The 18,726-nt window shown below is 30.4% G+C and overlaps 1 protein-coding gene and 1 long non-coding RNA gene across 3 annotated transcripts; both read right to left on the bottom strand.

The window, feature by feature from the left end:
* Positions 1-3,960: 3,960 nt before the first annotated feature.
* Positions 3,961-7,802, bottom strand: LOC126671639 (uncharacterized). Its single transcript, XM_050365423.1, has 14 exons — positions 7,290-7,802; positions 7,176-7,247; positions 6,737-7,078; positions 6,481-6,651; positions 6,269-6,399; positions 5,894-6,227; positions 5,718-5,813; positions 5,469-5,604; positions 5,340-5,400; positions 5,132-5,255; positions 4,617-4,828; positions 4,316-4,423; positions 4,199-4,262; positions 3,961-4,092 (listed from the first exon to the last, which is right to left on the bottom strand). The coding sequence occupies exons 1-14, from the start codon at positions 7,800-7,802 to the stop codon at positions 3,961-3,963; spliced, it is 2,496 nt and encodes an 831-aa protein (XP_050221380.1).
* Positions 7,803-12,654: 4,852 nt separating this feature from the next.
* On the bottom strand, positions 12,655-14,858 carry LOC126665884 (uncharacterized). Of its 2 annotated transcripts, XR_007637715.2 has the most exons (4): positions 14,803-14,858; positions 14,655-14,708; positions 13,369-13,442; positions 12,816-12,965 (listed from the first exon to the last, which is right to left on the bottom strand). It is a non-coding gene; the product is annotated as an uncharacterized LOC126665884 (long non-coding RNA). The 2 variants fall into 2 exon arrangements; XR_007637714.2 differs by having other exon boundaries at positions 12,655-13,442.
* Between the last annotated feature and the right edge of the window lie 3,868 nt (positions 14,859-18,726).

The raw sequence follows: 18,726 nt of genomic DNA, 5'->3' as shown, positions 1-18,726 counted from the left end.
GTAGGTTTGTGTTTATCCTTGAAAAAGCACATTGTGAATTTGAGATTATCTCTTAGAAATCTCCTTGTAGGTTTGTGTTTATCCTTGAAAAAGCACATTGTGAGTTTGAGATTATCTCTTAGAAATCTCCTTGTAAAGTTTGTGCTTATTTTCAAAGCACTATCCCATTTAGTGGATTCTAAAATCTCAATCTTTGATTGAGTAGTGGAGTAGGATCGAGTTGGGATCCAAACCACTCTAAATCTCTTGTGTCAATCCTCTATCCCTTTAACTCTTATTAAATTCTTATTTCCGTTTTAAAGAATTTTTAACTTCCGTTTCATATTCAAAAATCACGGTTTGCCAATACCCCAAAGGGTCTTTCATATGCCAAAGACAAATTAGAGTTTGCATCAGTTGATTGCCAGGTTACTTGGGGTTTACTTTTTTTCAATTTCTTTTATTCAGGTTGTAAAGACACTAAATATTCTTTTTAATTTTTTATAGTACATGAAAAATGTACAAACAACATGAAAACAAAATGTTATCAAAAATGTTATGTTAATACTTGAAATTTCTTTAATGTACTATTGAAGTAACAAAGACAAATTTAAAATATTTGTTTTTTGGGTTTACAAACATTACATATATAAATGTTAATATAATGACTCAAATGTGTATAAAATATAAAAAATATAAAACAAACTAATCCTCGATTGATTTTTTCTTTTAGTCAAAGTTTACTTGATGTTGATTTGTAGTTGATTTGAAAATCTGTAAATAAATCAGAGTATGGATTTCACATATAAAAACATATATGTAAGAAAATAATAAATTTAATACTATTTTTAACAATATAAATGAACAAAAACAATTAATTAACCATAAAACAAGCATTTTTGCAAGCATTCATAAAAAAACTGAACTATAAAACACAAGAAAAACAGTATTAGTATCCATAGTACTTTTCTAAAATAGAAAGTGTAATATCCCGTAAAAATTGTAGGCTTTTTCCGTCGAGCTCTCGGTAAAATTTTATATTTAAATTAACTTTCATTCAAATGTTTTTTTTAATGTAATGAAATTTAAGAGTTGATAATACAATATAATTATGTTATATTATTATTTAAATTCAAGCATAAATTACATGCATGCCTTAAATTGTTTTTTTATTTAATTGGTTTTTTAGGCCCATGATTCCCTCAAAATTTTGGCCCATGCATTCCAAGGTCCAATTTCTCTTGTTTTTGTGTGGCCCATGCATTGGCCTTCACAAGTACAAGACTTGTGCTTTATAATACCGGATTCTACTGCCAATTATGGCTTGATTTTCCTCCTTTATATCTAAGTTTAAAAGCCTATTTTTCTTCTCCTCATTTCTTTCTAACCCTAGCCGTCAATCCTCTTATTTTCCCTGAGAAAATCGCTGCCCAATCTTCCTCATTTTCTTGCTGAAATAGGTGAGTTAATGGTTTATTATTTTCAGTTTTGTTCTCAGCGCTACCTCCATTCTTAAGCGTTTTTCTTGTGCATTTTAGAACAAAATCGAGACCCGTCTTGTCTCAGCGATAGTAAACTCAGTCCTCTACAATTCCACTTTTTGTTTTCGTCAAACGGTACGTAAATCAATCCGCTATATGCGCCACCATTTCTTCGTTTTCATGTGTTTTACTTATCTTTTGACTAATATGGTTTCTGCCGAATATTGGAGTTGGGTTTTGCCTATTAAATGATTGTTAAATTATGTGTTCTTGAATTGTAAATTGTTTGGTTCATAATTTTAGTAATTTCATTCATGAATCATGGGGGTTTGAGTTCAATAAGCTCTGATCATATTTTGATTAAGAATTATTTGGGTTCTTGTTTATGGCTTGAGTTAATCTATTGGTCGTGTATTTGGTTCTGTGTTTTTTTTGTTCATATTTGATAATGATGATATTAGGTTATGCAGATGGCGGGTTAGGTAAGAATTTCAAAGTAAGTGTTAGGTTTATTATTTTTTTTAAAATTATAATGTTAAGTGCTGGGCTCATTTTCTGTGAAATGTTAAATGCTTATGTTTGGTTTGAAGTGGCGGGTTGCTTCTTCAATGTGAATGGCAGTGATGGTTAATTGGCCATTTGGGTCACTCTTTTATTTTGTTTTTATAAATTGAATCTCTTTAAGTTTATTTCTAACTATTCATATTTTATCTAACTATAATTAATTTCGATTTTAATCTGCAGGTTTAATTACAATTTTTAAATTGGCAATTTGATAACATTACATTTTTGTTATTTAATTATTTTGATAATATTATTATTTATTGATTATAATAAATTGATAATGCTATTATTCATAAATTACTTTGACAACATAATTTTAAATCTAAGAATAATATTAGATTTATTTATTATGTAATTTATTTCGATTATTATATTTGGAGATCGATAATTATATTTTTATCAATAATTTATAATTACTCGGGTAATTATAAAATTTGAAAATTTTGATTAGACGAGTCAATTGGACGTTTTAAGATTTTAAAGGTTTTCTTATTTACTTTATTAAAGTAATTTATTTGTAATTATTGGTTACTTGAATTTTAAGTTATTGAGTTCCGTTTTAAATTCGACTATTCTTTATAAGTTGTTTCTATAATTATAAACTATGGTTTATAATTGAATATATATATATTTATTATATCAAAGTTGTTTTGGGGAATTATAAACTCTGGTTTATATTTTTAATAAAATATTTTAGGTCGGGTTAGACTTGGGTCATCCGACATGTGAGGTAGCTTGGTAGTTATTGATAACTCGGCTAACCCACTATTTGAGGAATTGATTTAAGTTATTATTTAAATATTATATATGTAATATTTTTCGGATCGAATTTTAAAGCGTGAACTCAATAGACTTGACTAATTAATTATTTGAGTATTGTGTTACTCGATGTGTTTCGTGTTTTGGCTCGGATCATTATGTAATTAATTGTTCTTTTACTTTGGCTATGCTTGTGTGAGACTTGGTATGGTGCTAGTCCTATGTGGTGTCTAGTATTCTTAGAGTTAGGGGTTGAATGGATTTTAACTAATATATTATTTTAGACCCGTCGACTGCTCGTGCTTCGGAGTCTACGCAGGGTAAGCTGTTTGCCAAGATTCACGTGGATAAGCAAGCAGTGAGTTTGTAGTGCTATTTACCGCTTTATTAAGTACCACAATTTATTTTAGTATTATAAATGATTTTGAACTGTTTTAAGCGATTATGGATCTGGATTGAAACGTGCTACTCGATAGGCTTGTATCGAGACTGTGTGCACCGGTATATACTCTGGGATCGGCAGACTATGGTCTTACTTACGCTGGTAATTTGACGAGGATTTGTTCCCGTCCACTCTGGGATTATTTTTCGGTATGATAGGTCATACTCACGCTGGGATCATTTCAATGCTGTATTTCCATAATCATATTATATTAGTATAAAAGGTTTTGATTTAAGGGTTTTAAACTTAATAAATGTAAATAGTATTGCGAACTCATCTCAGTATATCGGACCCCGTTGTTTTTCCAAATTTTCCAGGTTAATGATTTTGAACGAGTCTGTTGATCTCAGATTCTTTATTTCTCGGAGGTTTATTTTATTTTAATAAAATGTCAAACTGATTTTATTCCTAGACCGCAGTAGTAAACTAGAAGTCTATATTATTCTAGTCTGTTTGTCGGATTTGTCTGACTGGCTTTATTTTATGAAATTATTATTTAACTCTGGTTATTTTTATTTTAATGGAAGTACTTATATTTAAACTGTTAGTTTAAATTGGAGTCTTGATTGCCCCCGATCATTGGATTTTCTGCAGGTTTATATGATTGGTGGTTTTTCGCGAGACTTGCTACGGGTTTTGGTACAACCATTACCCATATCCTAGCGCCGGTCGCGATCCATGAAATTGGGTCGTGACAGAAAGTCACAACAATAAAAAGTCTACTACATTAAAAAATCACCTTTTGATGTGCCTCTTGTACTTGACTGGACATTCATCTTCACTGACAATGTAAGAATGTTCCTTCCAACTACCATACGCATACAAAGAGGACACGATGTTCTTTAGCAACAAAATCAGGACCCATTTCTTTTCCATCAATGAAAAATTCAGCAGCACAAACCATATGGATTCCACAGTCACTAAAAAGAAAAACAAAGGTAGATAAAACTGATCAAAACACATAAAAAATTACAGGTTGACATAGAGTTGACATAGAGTTGACATGCAGTTTATTTACAGTTGACTCAAATAATAATCTGCAAAGCAATAAAGCAGAAAAAAAACAAAGTGTTAAAAAGAAAAGACTTACCTATCAACTTGAATAGGCAGATTTTCAACAATTTTCACAGCAAATGGATCGATTCCTCTCTTTCCCTTATCCAGTATTAACATCGATGTCTTTGTGCAACTCATACAACTGAATCATTTCAAAAAACAATGGCAGCAACTCACTATAACACTTCAGAACTTCAAGCGCGGCATTTTCATATTTTGCTGATCTCAGTGAATTGTACACATAAATGCATCTGTCCTTGAAGTTCAATCGTCCTAAAATCCAATGTCATTCATTCTCCAAATTTATGGGAAATAGGACGTCATCGGCATCATACCAGCATATGTTATAGTCCATAATACCGCCAATAATATAATCGCAAATTGGATGTTTGCTTGAGATAACAGAAGAATCTTTTGTTGGTTCATACAACTTATACAAAGCTTGTATCCTTCGATCAAAAAAATTGTCGGTTGAAGTACAATTTTTTTGGACGGCTTTACCAATTTTAACCTTTTTTCTCAGGTAATAGAAGAGAACATCAACATGCTGCATGTAAATCATATCACAATTGTAAACTAAACTAATAAAGTGTTTCATATAATATATTAGTAAAGTTGACATGCAGTTTATTTTAAGTTGATAACAGAAATAAATCAATATCAAAAATAATAAAACTGATACAAGTTCACATGTTTTATTATCATTAAAATTGATATGAAATAACATCACAACAATAATAAAGCCACAGCAAAATCAAACAAAACAAAAAAAATACAGTTGATTTATAGTTTATTTGCAGTTGATTTATGGTTTAGATATAATAAAATCAAATAAATGTAATATACTAACCGTAGAAGATAGAGCCTTTCCAGGAGTATAGAGGGTATGGAGCCAAACTTTTTCATCAATCGAAATAGAACAAAACCTGAAGGAAGGATTCAACAATGCCTTCTTATCATTATAAATCTTACTCCTACAAAATTTAAAAAAACAAATTAGATAACGTTACATAATAAACAAAAAGATAATTATGTAAAAAGTGACTTAGAGTACTAACTTTTTCCTTTTATCAATTCCTTTCAAAAGCCAAAGCATGAAATGCTCTTGCTTTTTAATATCTGTAAATGTAGAGCAGCTTCAAATGGACAAAAACGAACAATAGTTATTTGATTCGCAGCAACAACACCTTCAGAAAAACCAAACTCGGTTAAGAATGGGGACTTGTAGACCAAATTAGGCTTAATAGTCCTTTTAGGAATACAAGATGTAGTTATATCAGAATTTAGAGAAACCGTACCAAAAGCAGCAGTAACATAATCAGCCTACAAAAAAAGTAGAAAACAATTTAAAAATCAACCCAAATTCAACCTTAAATAAACTCAAACCAAAAAAAAAAACAAATTTTAAAATAACTAAGAGGATTACATTTTTGTGCCTTCAGAGCAGCAGAACATCTAAGAGCATTCTGCTCCGTCTCTTCTAAAATTTCATCAGTCACATCAAAAGTTGGAGAATCAAAGAATCCTGTTTTCTGACTTTGAACCCAACAAATTATAAATCAAATAAGTTTATTTCAAATATAAAAAATACAAAATAACAAAAAAAATATACCTCGCGAGATGGAATATCTTTCAAACTCTGCTCAACTGTATCATGTTCGAGAGCAGATCCGGACATAGAAGCAGCTTGAATGTCAGCAATATTTGACTGATCCTTAAGTTCAGAATCATCCTTATATTCAGCAGGTTGAACAACATCAGTAGTTTCCTCGCCAGCAGCCTCGTCTTTATCTTGAGATTCGATAATATCAGCATCTAAATCAACCTTGTCATTTGTTTTAACGTCAACTGAAAATTTCTCAACCTTCTCATTAATTTCAGCGTCGACTGAACCTTTCTCAACCTTATCATTTGTTACAGCGTCAACCAAAACTTTATCAACCTTGCTGTTGTTTCACAATCAACTGAAACTTTATAAACTTCAGACAAGACTTCATTATCAATTTCTTCATCTTCGGCATTCACATTGTCCTTTACTGATATATCCTCAATAGACTCCTTTTCGCCATCATGTGATGTCTCTGAGTTTTCAGACGGTTTTTTCGCCTTCTTTTTTAACTGTGCAATCAGAGTTGATTAGTAGTTGACTTTAAGTTGATAAGCAGATTTTAAAAAAAAAGATAGTTCAGAAATCAATACCTTTACAAGAAGAAAATCATCAGATTCAGTATCTTCAACTTTCGAGTCTTTGCCACTATCATGACTTTCCTCAATACCCTCAGAAGATTCAACGTCGTCTTCATTTTCATGTTGGAATTTTGAAGAACTTTCAGAAAGTTTATCCTTACTTGTAGCTCCAGCATTATTATCCTACAGAAATGAAACGTTGATAGTTAAATTAACAAATTTAATTTAAATACAAAATAAGTAAAAATAAACAGTAAAGCACTATAACCTGATTATCGGTACCACGATCATGAGGCGCTATCTTTAAAGAATTAACAACGCCAAATAATTCTGAAAATTGAGAAGTGACTAAGCGCTTAATATCAGCAAGCTCACCCTCCAACTTCTTTTGACCGGCAAATGTAACAGCCGCATCCATAAACGCACTTTGTGTGGAATTAGTGTGTTTCGAAATATCATACGCCGCGCAATAACCTTCTTCAATCCCCTCATTATCACTAGATTGTTCATCATCAGACACCTTAGCTTTACCCTTGTTTTTCTTGAAAAAATTACCCAAAACAAGGGCACTCCGTTCCGCAGCAGTAGTAAAGACCGACCGAAATATAACCTAAAATATAATTAAAAGTAAACTGTTAATCAACCAGAAATAAACTAGGACAAAAACATATATGTAATTGTCAGATTTAATAAATAAATATAAATACCTCATCAGTTTTAGTCTCAACAAATAAATCTCCATCGACATGAACGTATTTCAGATTGAAAGAAGATTTCCACTTCAAGATACGCGGGATTGCACTTGAATCAAGATCCTAAACGTATGTATCGGTGATTGAAGGGCAGCACTCGTAAAACCAGCATAGCAATGCATAGGAAAAACCAATAAGACGATAATAGTAGCACTTATCAGCATTTTTTTCATCCCTAAGACTATCAACTTCCCTAAATTCCTTCGTACTCAAACACATAAACGTACAATTAAACACATCTAGACCCCACTGATAATTGTCACGTCTGTCAGACTCAACAATATCAAAATCAAGAAAAGGAACACGAACAGTCATAGGAGAAGCAAGGAGGAAATTATGCAAAAAATGAAGGAATGCAATCTTGAAATCATCCTCATCACAGTCCCATCTCCGACTCTTAAAACAGTCACTTAAAGTTTGTTTACTAACCTGATTTAAGCCCTTAAAGTACTTCTCTAAAAGACGATTCGAGTCCAGTTTATATGAGAATTTATTACTATCGGCAGTGCATCTAAGACCCGAGATTAAAGCAAATTCTTTTAAACCAAACTTAAGTCTATAACCACCAACCTCAAACCACATTTCTTTTTTTTTCAACTGCTCAATTTCCCTTAATAATAAGCAATGTGTAATCTAGTTTTGAACTTTAAATTCAGGAATATCAAGTAAAAAACCAAAACAGGATTCCCTAAATAACTCCAACTCACGTTCATTTAAGTTTTCCTTAAACTCCTTCAGTATTTCATACTTCATACAGGTATGCACTTTCGAAAAATAACGATCAGCAGGGTTCACTTTGAACTGCCACATGTAAAAAAAAACAAAGAATTTATTCAGAATACCAAAACAAGATAAAATCAACTACAAATCAACCTAGCATAAACCAAACCACATGAAAATGTATTGAAAATCTATGAAACAGAGATCGCCACAATTCAAAATAAATAAACCAAACAACAAGAGAATATATGTAGAATATATAAAACAGAGGTGAATTTAAAAACAAACATAGCAATGCAAAATGTAAGTTCTAGAAACCCTAAAAAACAGATTAAATGTTAAAATGTAATTACAAGCAAAAAACATAACAATCAACAAAGAAAAGTAAAAGTTACAATTAATAAGTTTGGCTAATCAAAATCAAACAAAAGTAAACCCTAATTAATTAATAAAATGGCAGACTCAAAATAAATTATAAAAATACAAACAAAACAATAAAAAATATTTAAGAAAGTGATAATGTCACAAAACCTTTGCATGTTCATGCGGTTCTACAACCGAATCTCCTTTTTTCCTCTTTGAATCATGGCCAGGTTAAGATGCCTTTCGTTTCCTCAAAGTTTCAGCCACTGGTTTTATTTTTGTTGATACATTTCCTTTCAGTTCAGATCTATAAGAAGCGGTTTTCGCAGTGACATGACTAGACACCGTTTTTTTCCTCATTTTAGGAGGTTTACATTTTGCAGCAAGCACAGAAGCTCGAGTTTGGACCATTAATGGAGAAATCAAAACTTGAATGAAGGAAAGAACGGTAGAAAAACAGAAAGAATCAGGTATATAAATGAATAATAATAGCGGTTTTACAATTTTATAAATTCAAAAATGGACACAGCTTGAAGAACGTGAGAGAGTGGGGAAGTAAGAGTGATGTGGCGAAGCTAAATGAATAAACAGCTAAGGCGTGTGTTAGTGGGCAGTTAGGGGTAAAAGGGTAGTGAAATTAAATGAGGTATAACTGAAAAGTAACTAAAACAGTTGAGGGAATTCTGCACTTTTTTATTTCTCGAGTCACTAATGTATACATTTAGCAAATTTGAGATATAGGGTGTAATTTCCTCAAAATACAACTCAGGTCTAACAGTTTACCTCTTAGGCCATCTTTGGTTCATGGATTTGGTGAGGAATAGAATAACTATTCCATGTTGAATTGGTATTCTTTGATTTGGTTCAGATTTTAATTAAGGAATAGAAATTCCATGGAATCTCAATTCCATGTTTTTGCAGAATAGGGATTTTTTTTCAATAAGACGGGAATAGATATTCCTTGATTTGAAAACTAAGACATTTACAAACTTACCCCTAGAAATTATAAAAAAAATATAGAAAAAACATGAATTATTTTATAGATTTATTTGTTAGGGTTTTATTTTCTTTTCTTCTCCATTTGTAAGTTTTCTTTGTTCATCTTCTCTGATGAAATCAAACCTTCATGCGAGCGTCGTTCTACTCGATTTAACTTCGATTTGATTCGTTCTCATCTTGTACATGGTTATAGACTTTGCTGTCAATTTCTATTGAGCTATAAATCTGAAGTAAGGTATGTTCAACTTACTTGTACTTCGTTTCGCTTTTATACATATTAATGTACTAGATTTTATTAAATTGTTAATTGTGATTGTTAATTAATTGAATAATTTGCTATGAGATGGAATTTCTTTTACCTTGCTTGTTATTTTTAGATGTGTTATTTGTTATTTTTTGAATTAATGGGTTTTGTTTAATTACTTCTGAATTGGGTGTTTATTTGCTTAGATTTGATTTTGCAAAATATGTAATGTTACTTTTACAACGATTCTTTTGAATTCGTAAATTTCAAAGTAACTTTCAATTTAGTCATTTTAATTTGCAATTTAATTTGTTGTACAAAAAAATAGTTGCTGATTGTGGATTAACTCACCACAAAACTCTATTAAGTGCACTAAGAAATAGATAACATTGTTATAAGAAGACAAAGTAAAAGCAGTTTGTGGGCTTTGAATTGTTCAATGCACTTGTATTATATTTGTTTGTATGTTCTGAGGTCAAAAAATCTTAATAACTTTGATTTTTCATATATTTATTTGAAAATTGTTATAGGTAAGTGAATCTAATTAGTAATTAAATCCAGGAAGTAGTACTTTGAAGTTTGAAAAAACATGGACAAACTTAATTTGAAGAAGGCAGCTTAGTTAAAAGGGACTTATCACAACTTAATTAAAACTGAATAAGATAACCAAGTTAAAAATGTGATTTTTATTAACTAAGATAACCAAGTTAAGAACTTATCGATGAATTTTTTTTGCAGTAGTGTCACGGTTGAGTTTGCTCCATAATAAAGAAAAGAAAAAGAAAATAGCTGCTGTTTTAACAATATGGTTGCAAATGTATGCAATTATAAATTGGTTTTTAACCATATTCGGTGTAGCTTTGTCCATTCATAGGATTAGACCAAAAGATACTTATGAAATAGATTCATATCAAAAAAGAGAATATATTAGAAGGCTTGTTCATCATAAGGGCACTACTTGCACTAGTGAATTAAGAATGAATAGAAGAGCATTTTATAAATTATGTGAGATGTTGGAAAATATTGGACGCTTAAAACCAACAAGACATATGCTTGTGGATGAACAAGTACGGCTGTTTTTGCACATCCTTTCACATTATCAAAAAAATAGAACCATTCTCACTAACTTCCAGAGGTCAGGAGAAACAGTAAGTCGATGCTTTCACAAGGTGTTGGATGCTACCATGAGCTTGAAAGATCATTTATTTCAAAAACTGAAACCTATTCCTGAAGATTGTAGAGATGAGTGATGGAAGTGGTTTAAGGTAGTAACTATTCATTTAATATATCATTTTTAGGTTTAGAGTTGTATAAGAATTTAATTTAGATATTTTTTATTTTTAGAACTGTCTTGAAGCCTAGGATGGGACATATATAAAAATTAAAGTGCCAACACTTGATAGTAATAGACACCAGACGCGTAAAGGAGACATTGCCACAAATGTATTAGGAGCATGTACACCGGACATGCAATTTACTTATGTTCTTCCCGATTGGGAAGGATCGGCGGCGGATGGTAGAGTACTTCGAGATGCTATTAGTAGGAGACATGGACTTAAAGTACCACATGGTAAGATTTTATAAAATTTATAATTACTAAATATATTACATAACATACAAGTATTTTTTTTAATTAATTTAAAATGTTTGGTTATAGGTTGTTATTATCTAGTTGATGTCGGATATGCAAATAGTGAGAGATTTCTTGCACCATTTAGGGACAAAGATATCATTTAAGTGAGTGGCGTGAAGGTCGTTATCCAAGAAATTCACAAGAATTTTATAATTTGAAGCATTCAGCTGCTCGTAATGTTATTGAGCGTTGTTTTGGAGTACTTAAATTGCGTTGGGGAATTCTTAGATGTGCATCTCACTATCCAGTTAGAACTCATAACCGGATTATCATTGCATGTTGCCTGTTTCATAATTTCATTAGAATGGAGCATGAATTTGATCCATTTGAGGTCCAACTAAATGAGAGAAATATCAACAACACAGAAGAGGATTCTATTATTGCAATTGAACCGACAGAGGCATGGACAACAATGAGGATGGATTTAGCTAATGAAATGTTTAACACTTGGAATGCTTCAAGGAATTAAGCATCGGTTTAGAAACTGCTTTAAGCATAAGTTTTCAAATGTAATTGTTTATTCTTTTTATGGTGTCCACAGTACCTATTTTGAGCATTTATGTTTTGTAAATATTGTTTTAGCCAATATTATTATCAAAAAAATGTAAGAATTAGAAAAGGATTTAAAGTTGTTATATGGAATGTGTGTCCTGTTTCCTGATTGTTAAAGTTGATAGTGCGTGTGTATGTCATTCATGAGTTGTGTATGTCTTTTATGGTTTGTTGTGCAACTACTTTCAATTTTTATGCTAAACTAAGATCAGGTGTTAGGATTCTCTCTAACAAGCTTAGATACACAAGTAATTTCTTCTTACTGTTTGGATTTTTATAGTGCGTGTGTATGTCTTTTATGGTTTAGATTTTTCTTTTTCTTTTAATATTCATAGCTCATTAACAGACTTACTTTTCAAGAGATTGATGTTCATTTGTCGGTTTATACTTGTAGTTTATGCATTGTTAATTTGCATGATGTTGAGCATCTTTTGGCTTGAATTTATATTACTAAATATGCCTTCACTTTTTAGGATTATGGAAAGAACAGGATCTTCTTCTCAAGCAACTTCAATATTCGTAAAAGGAACAAAAAAGAGAAAGTGGAATATGACTGAAGATAGACCGTTAGTAGATTGTAAGGTTGAATTGTATCTTAGAGGAACACACATCAATGGAAAAACTGGTTTTGAACCCGGCTATTTGAGTGAGCTTGAAAAATTATTGGCGTTGAGGCTGCCAACAGCAGGTTTAAAAGCAAGGCCCCATATAAAATCTAGGATCAAAACATTGAAAAGTGACTGGATGATTGTGTATGATATGATTTATGGTTCAAATAAAAGTGGATTTGGTTGGGATCCAGAACGGAAAGTTGTGAATGTCACGACCCAATTTCATGAATCGTGACCGGCGCTAGGGTATGGGTATGGTTGTACCAAAACCCGTAGCAAGACTCGCAGAAATCAAATAAACATTTAAACCTGCAGAAAACTGCTCGGGGGCAACCGAGACTCCAACCTAGGTCTAGCAATTTATAATACAGTTCAAATATAAATAACTTAAATATCTTAAATGTTCAACAACATGCCTTATATATAACAATATCGTAATCCGGAGTAATCATGCCAAATATAAATAATCGAATATATCGACAATTCTAAAGTGTAATATCAGATGTAATAAATAAACTAGTTCTACTGCGGTCTAAGAGTTCGAAAACAGTAACTAGTTAAATAACATAAAAACCTCCGAAGAATCAAAAGAATCGGAGTGGACCAGCTTTCAAATCATAAACCTGGAAAATTTGGGAAAACAACGGGGTCAGATATACTGAGATGAGTTCGCAATACTATTTACATTTATTAAGTTTAAAACCCTTAAATCAAAACAGTTTATACTAATATAGTATGATTATGGAAAACAGTATTAAAATGATCCCAGCGTAAGTATGACATAGCATACCGATAAACCCAGAGTGGACGGGAACAAATCCTCGTCATATATATATACCAGCGTAAGCAAGACTTTAGTCTGCCGTTTCCCAAAGTACTTACCGGTGCACACAGTCTCGATACAAGCCTATCGAGTAGCTCGTTTCAATCCAGATCCATAATCGCTTAAAACAGTTCAAAAGCATTTATAATATTAAAAATAAATTGCGGTACTTAATAAAGCGGTAAATAGCACTACAAACTCACTGCTTGCTTATCCACGTGAATCTTGGCAAACAGCTAACCCTGCGTAGACTCCGAAGCACGAGCAGTCGACGGGTCTAAAACAATGTATATGTTAAAATTTGAACAACCTCTAACTCTAAGATTACTAGACACCATATAGGACTAGCATCTTAACACAACCAAAGATCAACATTCGAAACACAGTAATCCCAAAGTCAAAGTACATACATATCCAACCAATACAATAACTAGTTAAGTTTAGGTGAGTTCTCGTTTTAAAAAAAACAATCCAGAGTAATATAATTCAACAACACCTTTTCGAAATCCAACATATCCCAGAGTAGTGTGTTAGCCATATATCAACTATATGCTTAACACAACATGTCGGGTGACACAAGTCTAACCCGACCCAACCAGAGTAAAATCCAAAGTTAAATCCTTTAAAATGAAACCAATGTATTTGAAAACAAGGAACTCACTATAAGCTTAACCAAAATTCAAACCAATACCACAAATAGCAGCAATAACCAATAGACTGTCAACACTTGACAATTCCACCCAGAGTTCATATTTCTCAATTAAAACACATTAAATGTAAATAAACATGACTCCAAAACACATTGAAATAATAAACTCAAATCTGAACTGTACACTTAGATAGCCTTTAAAACCATTGTAAAATAATTCTACCTTAAACATATCAACAATTTGTTATCCAAATAACCCAAGGTAAACAAACATCCTTTATATACTCAAACGATTTCCAGTCATATGTAAATATTCTTAAAACAACGTTTTATTCCAATTAAAACCACCTTTAACATATAATCTAGCCTTAGTCAATTATATCCAATCACCCAAAGTAGAAATTTCCCATTAACAATCTTTTAACCTTCAAAATAACATTTTCAGCTTTTAGTTTAAAGTTCAAAACAGAATTCAATTCACAACTTAACCCAAGTGATACATTATTTCATTTAAACGATTCCTCCAATCACCCAATGTATTGTTAAACATCTAACAACTATGATTCATTTACTTTGAAATTTCCAGATTTTTAATAAAGGCTTAAAACAGAATTATAAATCAAGAACGACAACAACTCCATATTACCCTTCAATCAAACAAGTATTCCAATCATCCAATGTATAGCCAACATCAATAAGTCACAACCAATGCACATAGATTATTTCCAGAATTTCAAATCAAAGCAAAACAGAAAATATAAAGCCAAAACACCCAAGTATAGATTCATACAACAATTTAGCAATCTCTACACCATATAAGAAGGGATTAGAACCACATACCTCTTGATTAGACTAAGAACAATAAAACCCAGAAATCAATCAACCCAAATCAGCCTACAACCACACACATATAGGGATATAGGATTTAGAATTGCTAGAATTGAAGAACTAGAGATAAAACCACAAAGGAAAGATTACAAACACTTACCAAGGATTAAAATTGAGAGGAATGTTGATAGGAATGAGTTAGAATATGACTCCAGCTGTTTTAGGGTTTTAAAAGTCGAAGAAAAAGAGTTTAGGTCGAATAAGAGGTCTTTAAATAGAAAAACAGCGAACTGAACAGTGCAAGTTCACGCCCGCTAAGTATAGTTCGCACCCGCTAACTTCAACAGCATTAGTTAGCGACCGCTAACTATAGTTCGCGCCCGCGAACTCAATAAAAACACGATCCGACCGACCAGATTTTAGTAAATCCTCTCATGAACAACATATCCGAACGGCGGCCCGATCCGACGGTGCAATTGGGAGATATGGACATTTTACTAAAGCATGTCATATCAGGAAAACACATAAACACTTATTCGATAAGGCTCAGAACCTAATCAAAACAACACACCGAAGGTTATGAAAACCAAATCATGGTTTCAAGGAACCGAACCACCAAGGACCAACCCGAAACACATCGAAAAAATTATCGGAACAAGCCGGAAAAACACGGGGTATTACAGTGAAAGCGGAGCCAGAAGTTTGGAAAACTTACTTAGAGGTATAATATTTAATTTCTTCACAAATTATTTATGAAATATGCTTACTTGTTATGCAAATAAGCACAATTTCCTTATTTGTTGGTTATTTTATTTTTATGTTGTGATTTTTCCAAAAAATTTAGCTGTAAATCAATTTTTGTTCTTTTCTTAGTATGCTAAGGTAGGGAGTGGTTGATTAGATAAATCAAACATGAATGTCTTGTAACATATGGATATGGATAATGATTCATATCTAGTGCACACAACCATACAAATAAACGAATGTTATTCTATTGATTAAATGCCTAGGAAGAAAAGTGATTTCACATGTGAATATATTAGGTAGTGAACAATATTCGTTTGCCTGGATAGAATTATAAGTTACTTTTACTTTAGCTCTGTAAGAATTGTTGTATTTGTTGTTTTGCATTATTGGTTTTATTTTATTTTTACCATTGTTATGCTTTTGCATATTTCAGTTAACTTTGTAATTTTATATATCTAATAAACCATCTTTTGTTATTAGAGTCACATAAAAGATGCACCTTTCATGACAAAGAGTTTGTGGTATTTTGAGGAGTTCTCCATGATTTACGGGAAGGATCGTGCAATAGAAAATGATGCTCAAGGAGTTGAAGACATAGTTGAAGAAATTCAAGTTGCGGAAGAGACCAGTGAAGGTAATAATGAAGTTGAAAGCGAGGCACGTGACACTAGTAGGACTGGTGATGCTTCATCTAAGAAAAGAAAGTTAAAGATAGCTCAATGGAATCGTTCACTAGCGAGTCTATTATGAATGCAGCCATCTTGTTAAGTAAAGTGATGAAAGAAATAGGAAAGGAAATCAGCAAAAGCATAGGAGTCGAATTGAATATTCAAGAAAAGGCTGAACAATTGTTTGGCGTATTGAATGAGATAGAAGGATTGTCGATGACTGAAAAGTTCGCTGTTTTGAGAAAAATTCCAAAAGATCCTATCCAAATGTTTGTGTTTTTCAGCATTCCAATCGAACACAAGCTTCTATGAGTGAAATAATTTCTTGCGGATTGTTTTTTTAGGTGAGTTTATATGCATTATTTTAAAATATTGTGTTAATTTATTGTGTTTGTTCAGCAATTTTTACTCCTATTTACTTTATTTTTTGCTCTTATTGCAAGGTTGGAGGCAGAGCATATGGTATTACATAGAAGCTTTAGGCAAAATTCAGCAGTTCAGTATTATGGAATATTTTGCAATATTTGAAATTGATTTTTTTGTAATTATGAATCTGAAAATTTAGATACAGAATTATGAAAGTTTATTGAAATCTTTGCAGTGTTTGTTTATATTTTGAACCTGAAAATTAAAATCCAGAATTATAAAAATTTATGAGAATTTTAAAATATTTGTTTATGTTTTATATTTATAATAGTAAAAAAATAAAATTTATTATATGTTTGTTCTTGTAAAGTGTTATAAGTTACAAGGCTTGTTTTTCTAGATACAGTAACCATACTTGTTAGGATATTATGGTCATTGACGGTTATTTTTACTTATTTTTCATGTCAATTATAATGAACCAAATTATAAAATAGGAATAGAACATTTATTGTATGATATGAACCAAATTAAAGAATTGGAACGACTATTCTATTTTTAATGTATTTTATTTTTTAGGAATGACAATTCTATTCCGAGAAAATTACATCAAATCATCCAAAAATTCTAAATTTTGTGTAAATCACCCAACTTTTTTCTTTTTGCAAAAATTTCTCAATTTTCAAAACAAATTTCAATGCCTACCTTTTAATAGTTATCATTCCTAATTTATCCCTATGCTCTATTTGTCCTATTGTGTGTCTATTACACATGATTATTCCTTCCACTATATGTTTTGTTTTTTTCGTACCTGCATATGTACCCACATTTGAAAAAAAAATGAAATGATGATAAAAAATGCAAATAGGTTCTCACCTTTTATTTTCCATGCTACATGTACATATAATTTTTCATCATTTCAAATTTGCACTGTATCAGTTCTTTTATTTAATATTTTTATATAACAAAATTAAGTAGCAAAAACAAAAACTAGACACATGTCAGTTAAGAATTACCCATCAAAGCACACCGTAACAGATCAAAAGAAAATCTTTCAAGCAAAAAAGAACTCAATTATATGACAGTGCATTTATTAATTTTATTATCTTTACAAATACCTCTTTTTTATGAAATTCAAATGATTTAAATATAACCAAGATGTTGATTATTCTTTATGACATATATAATTATAAATTACTACGAATTATACTAATTACCAATAGAATATTAATAATATATTCATCATATAATTTTTAATAATCTAGCTATCAATTTAATGTCAACTCAATATAAACTCAAAATAAACTATATAAAAAAAATTATTAATAAGCTAATTATAGTTTTAAAATTAACTATATAAAGTAATTTTTTTTATTAAATTATTAAGAATTTAAAATTAACTTATATTTTATTATGTTAGTAAAATTTTATTTTTCTAATTTATATCATAAAAAATAAACTAATAGAAAATTGAAAATAAATTATCTAAGATTTTTCACGGTGGTTTGTATAAATTTTATATAAATTTAATATAAATTCAATGTCAATTCAATGTCAACTCAATGTAGTTAATTTATTCTAATCAAATTAATTTATTAATAATTAAAAAAATCCAAAGGTGAATGATAAACTAATAATAAATTAAAAGTAAATATATATTTTTCAGTGGTGGTTGGTGTAAATTTAATGTAAACTCAACATCAACTTAATGTAATTTTTTTTGTAAATTGATATAAATTTAATATTAATTTGGTCTAATCATTAATTTATTAATAATTCAAAAATAAGTTTCTAAAGTGACAAATAAATTAATAGTAAACTGAAAGTAAAGTTTTTAAAGTTTTCCACAATGGTTGGTGTAAACTTAATATAAACTCAATATGAACCTAATATAAACTCAATGTAAACTTAATACTATTAAAAATAATTTATAGAATGACAAATAAATTAATAGTAATTTGAAAGTGACTGATTTAAGGTGCTATTAAAATGAACCAAAAGTAAATTTAAAATAAGTGAACTGAATATAAACTTAATATGAACTCAATGTCAACTCAATATAAACTCAAAGTAAACTTAATATGAACTCAATATAATTACAATGTCAACTTAATGTAAATTTAATGTTCACTGAATGTCAACTCAAAGTAAATATTTTGATAAATAATTATAAATTTAAAATTAAATTATTTTTTTGTTATTATAGTAAAATCATTTTTCTATAATTTATACTTTTAAAAATAAACTAATAGTAGATTGAAAATAAATTTTCAAAGAGACAACTATTATAAACTAATAGTAAATTG

Source organism: Mercurialis annua, linkage group LG1-X, assembly GCF_937616625.2.
Source record: "Mercurialis annua linkage group LG1-X, ddMerAnnu1.2, whole genome shotgun sequence".
Classification (NCBI taxonomy): domain Eukaryota; kingdom Viridiplantae; phylum Streptophyta; class Magnoliopsida; order Malpighiales; family Euphorbiaceae; genus Mercurialis; species Mercurialis annua.
The sequence above is the reverse complement of the archived record's forward strand: the minus strand, read 5'-3'. Positions and strand labels throughout refer to the sequence as shown.

Coding starts and splice junctions, on each gene's coding strand:
- LOC126671639 (XM_050365423.1), bottom strand. CDS start 7,802: ATGTGGTTTGAGGTTGGTGGTTATAGACTTAAGTTTGGTTTAAAAGAA. Junction 6,400..6,480: donor ATGATTTTCTTCTTGTAAAG/GTATTGATTTCT, acceptor CTGATTGCACAG/TTAAAAAAGAAGGCGAAAAA. Junction 5,401..5,468: donor CGAGTTTGGTTTTTCTGAAG/GTGTTGTTGCTG, acceptor CTACATTTACAG/ATATTAAAAAGCAAGAGCAT.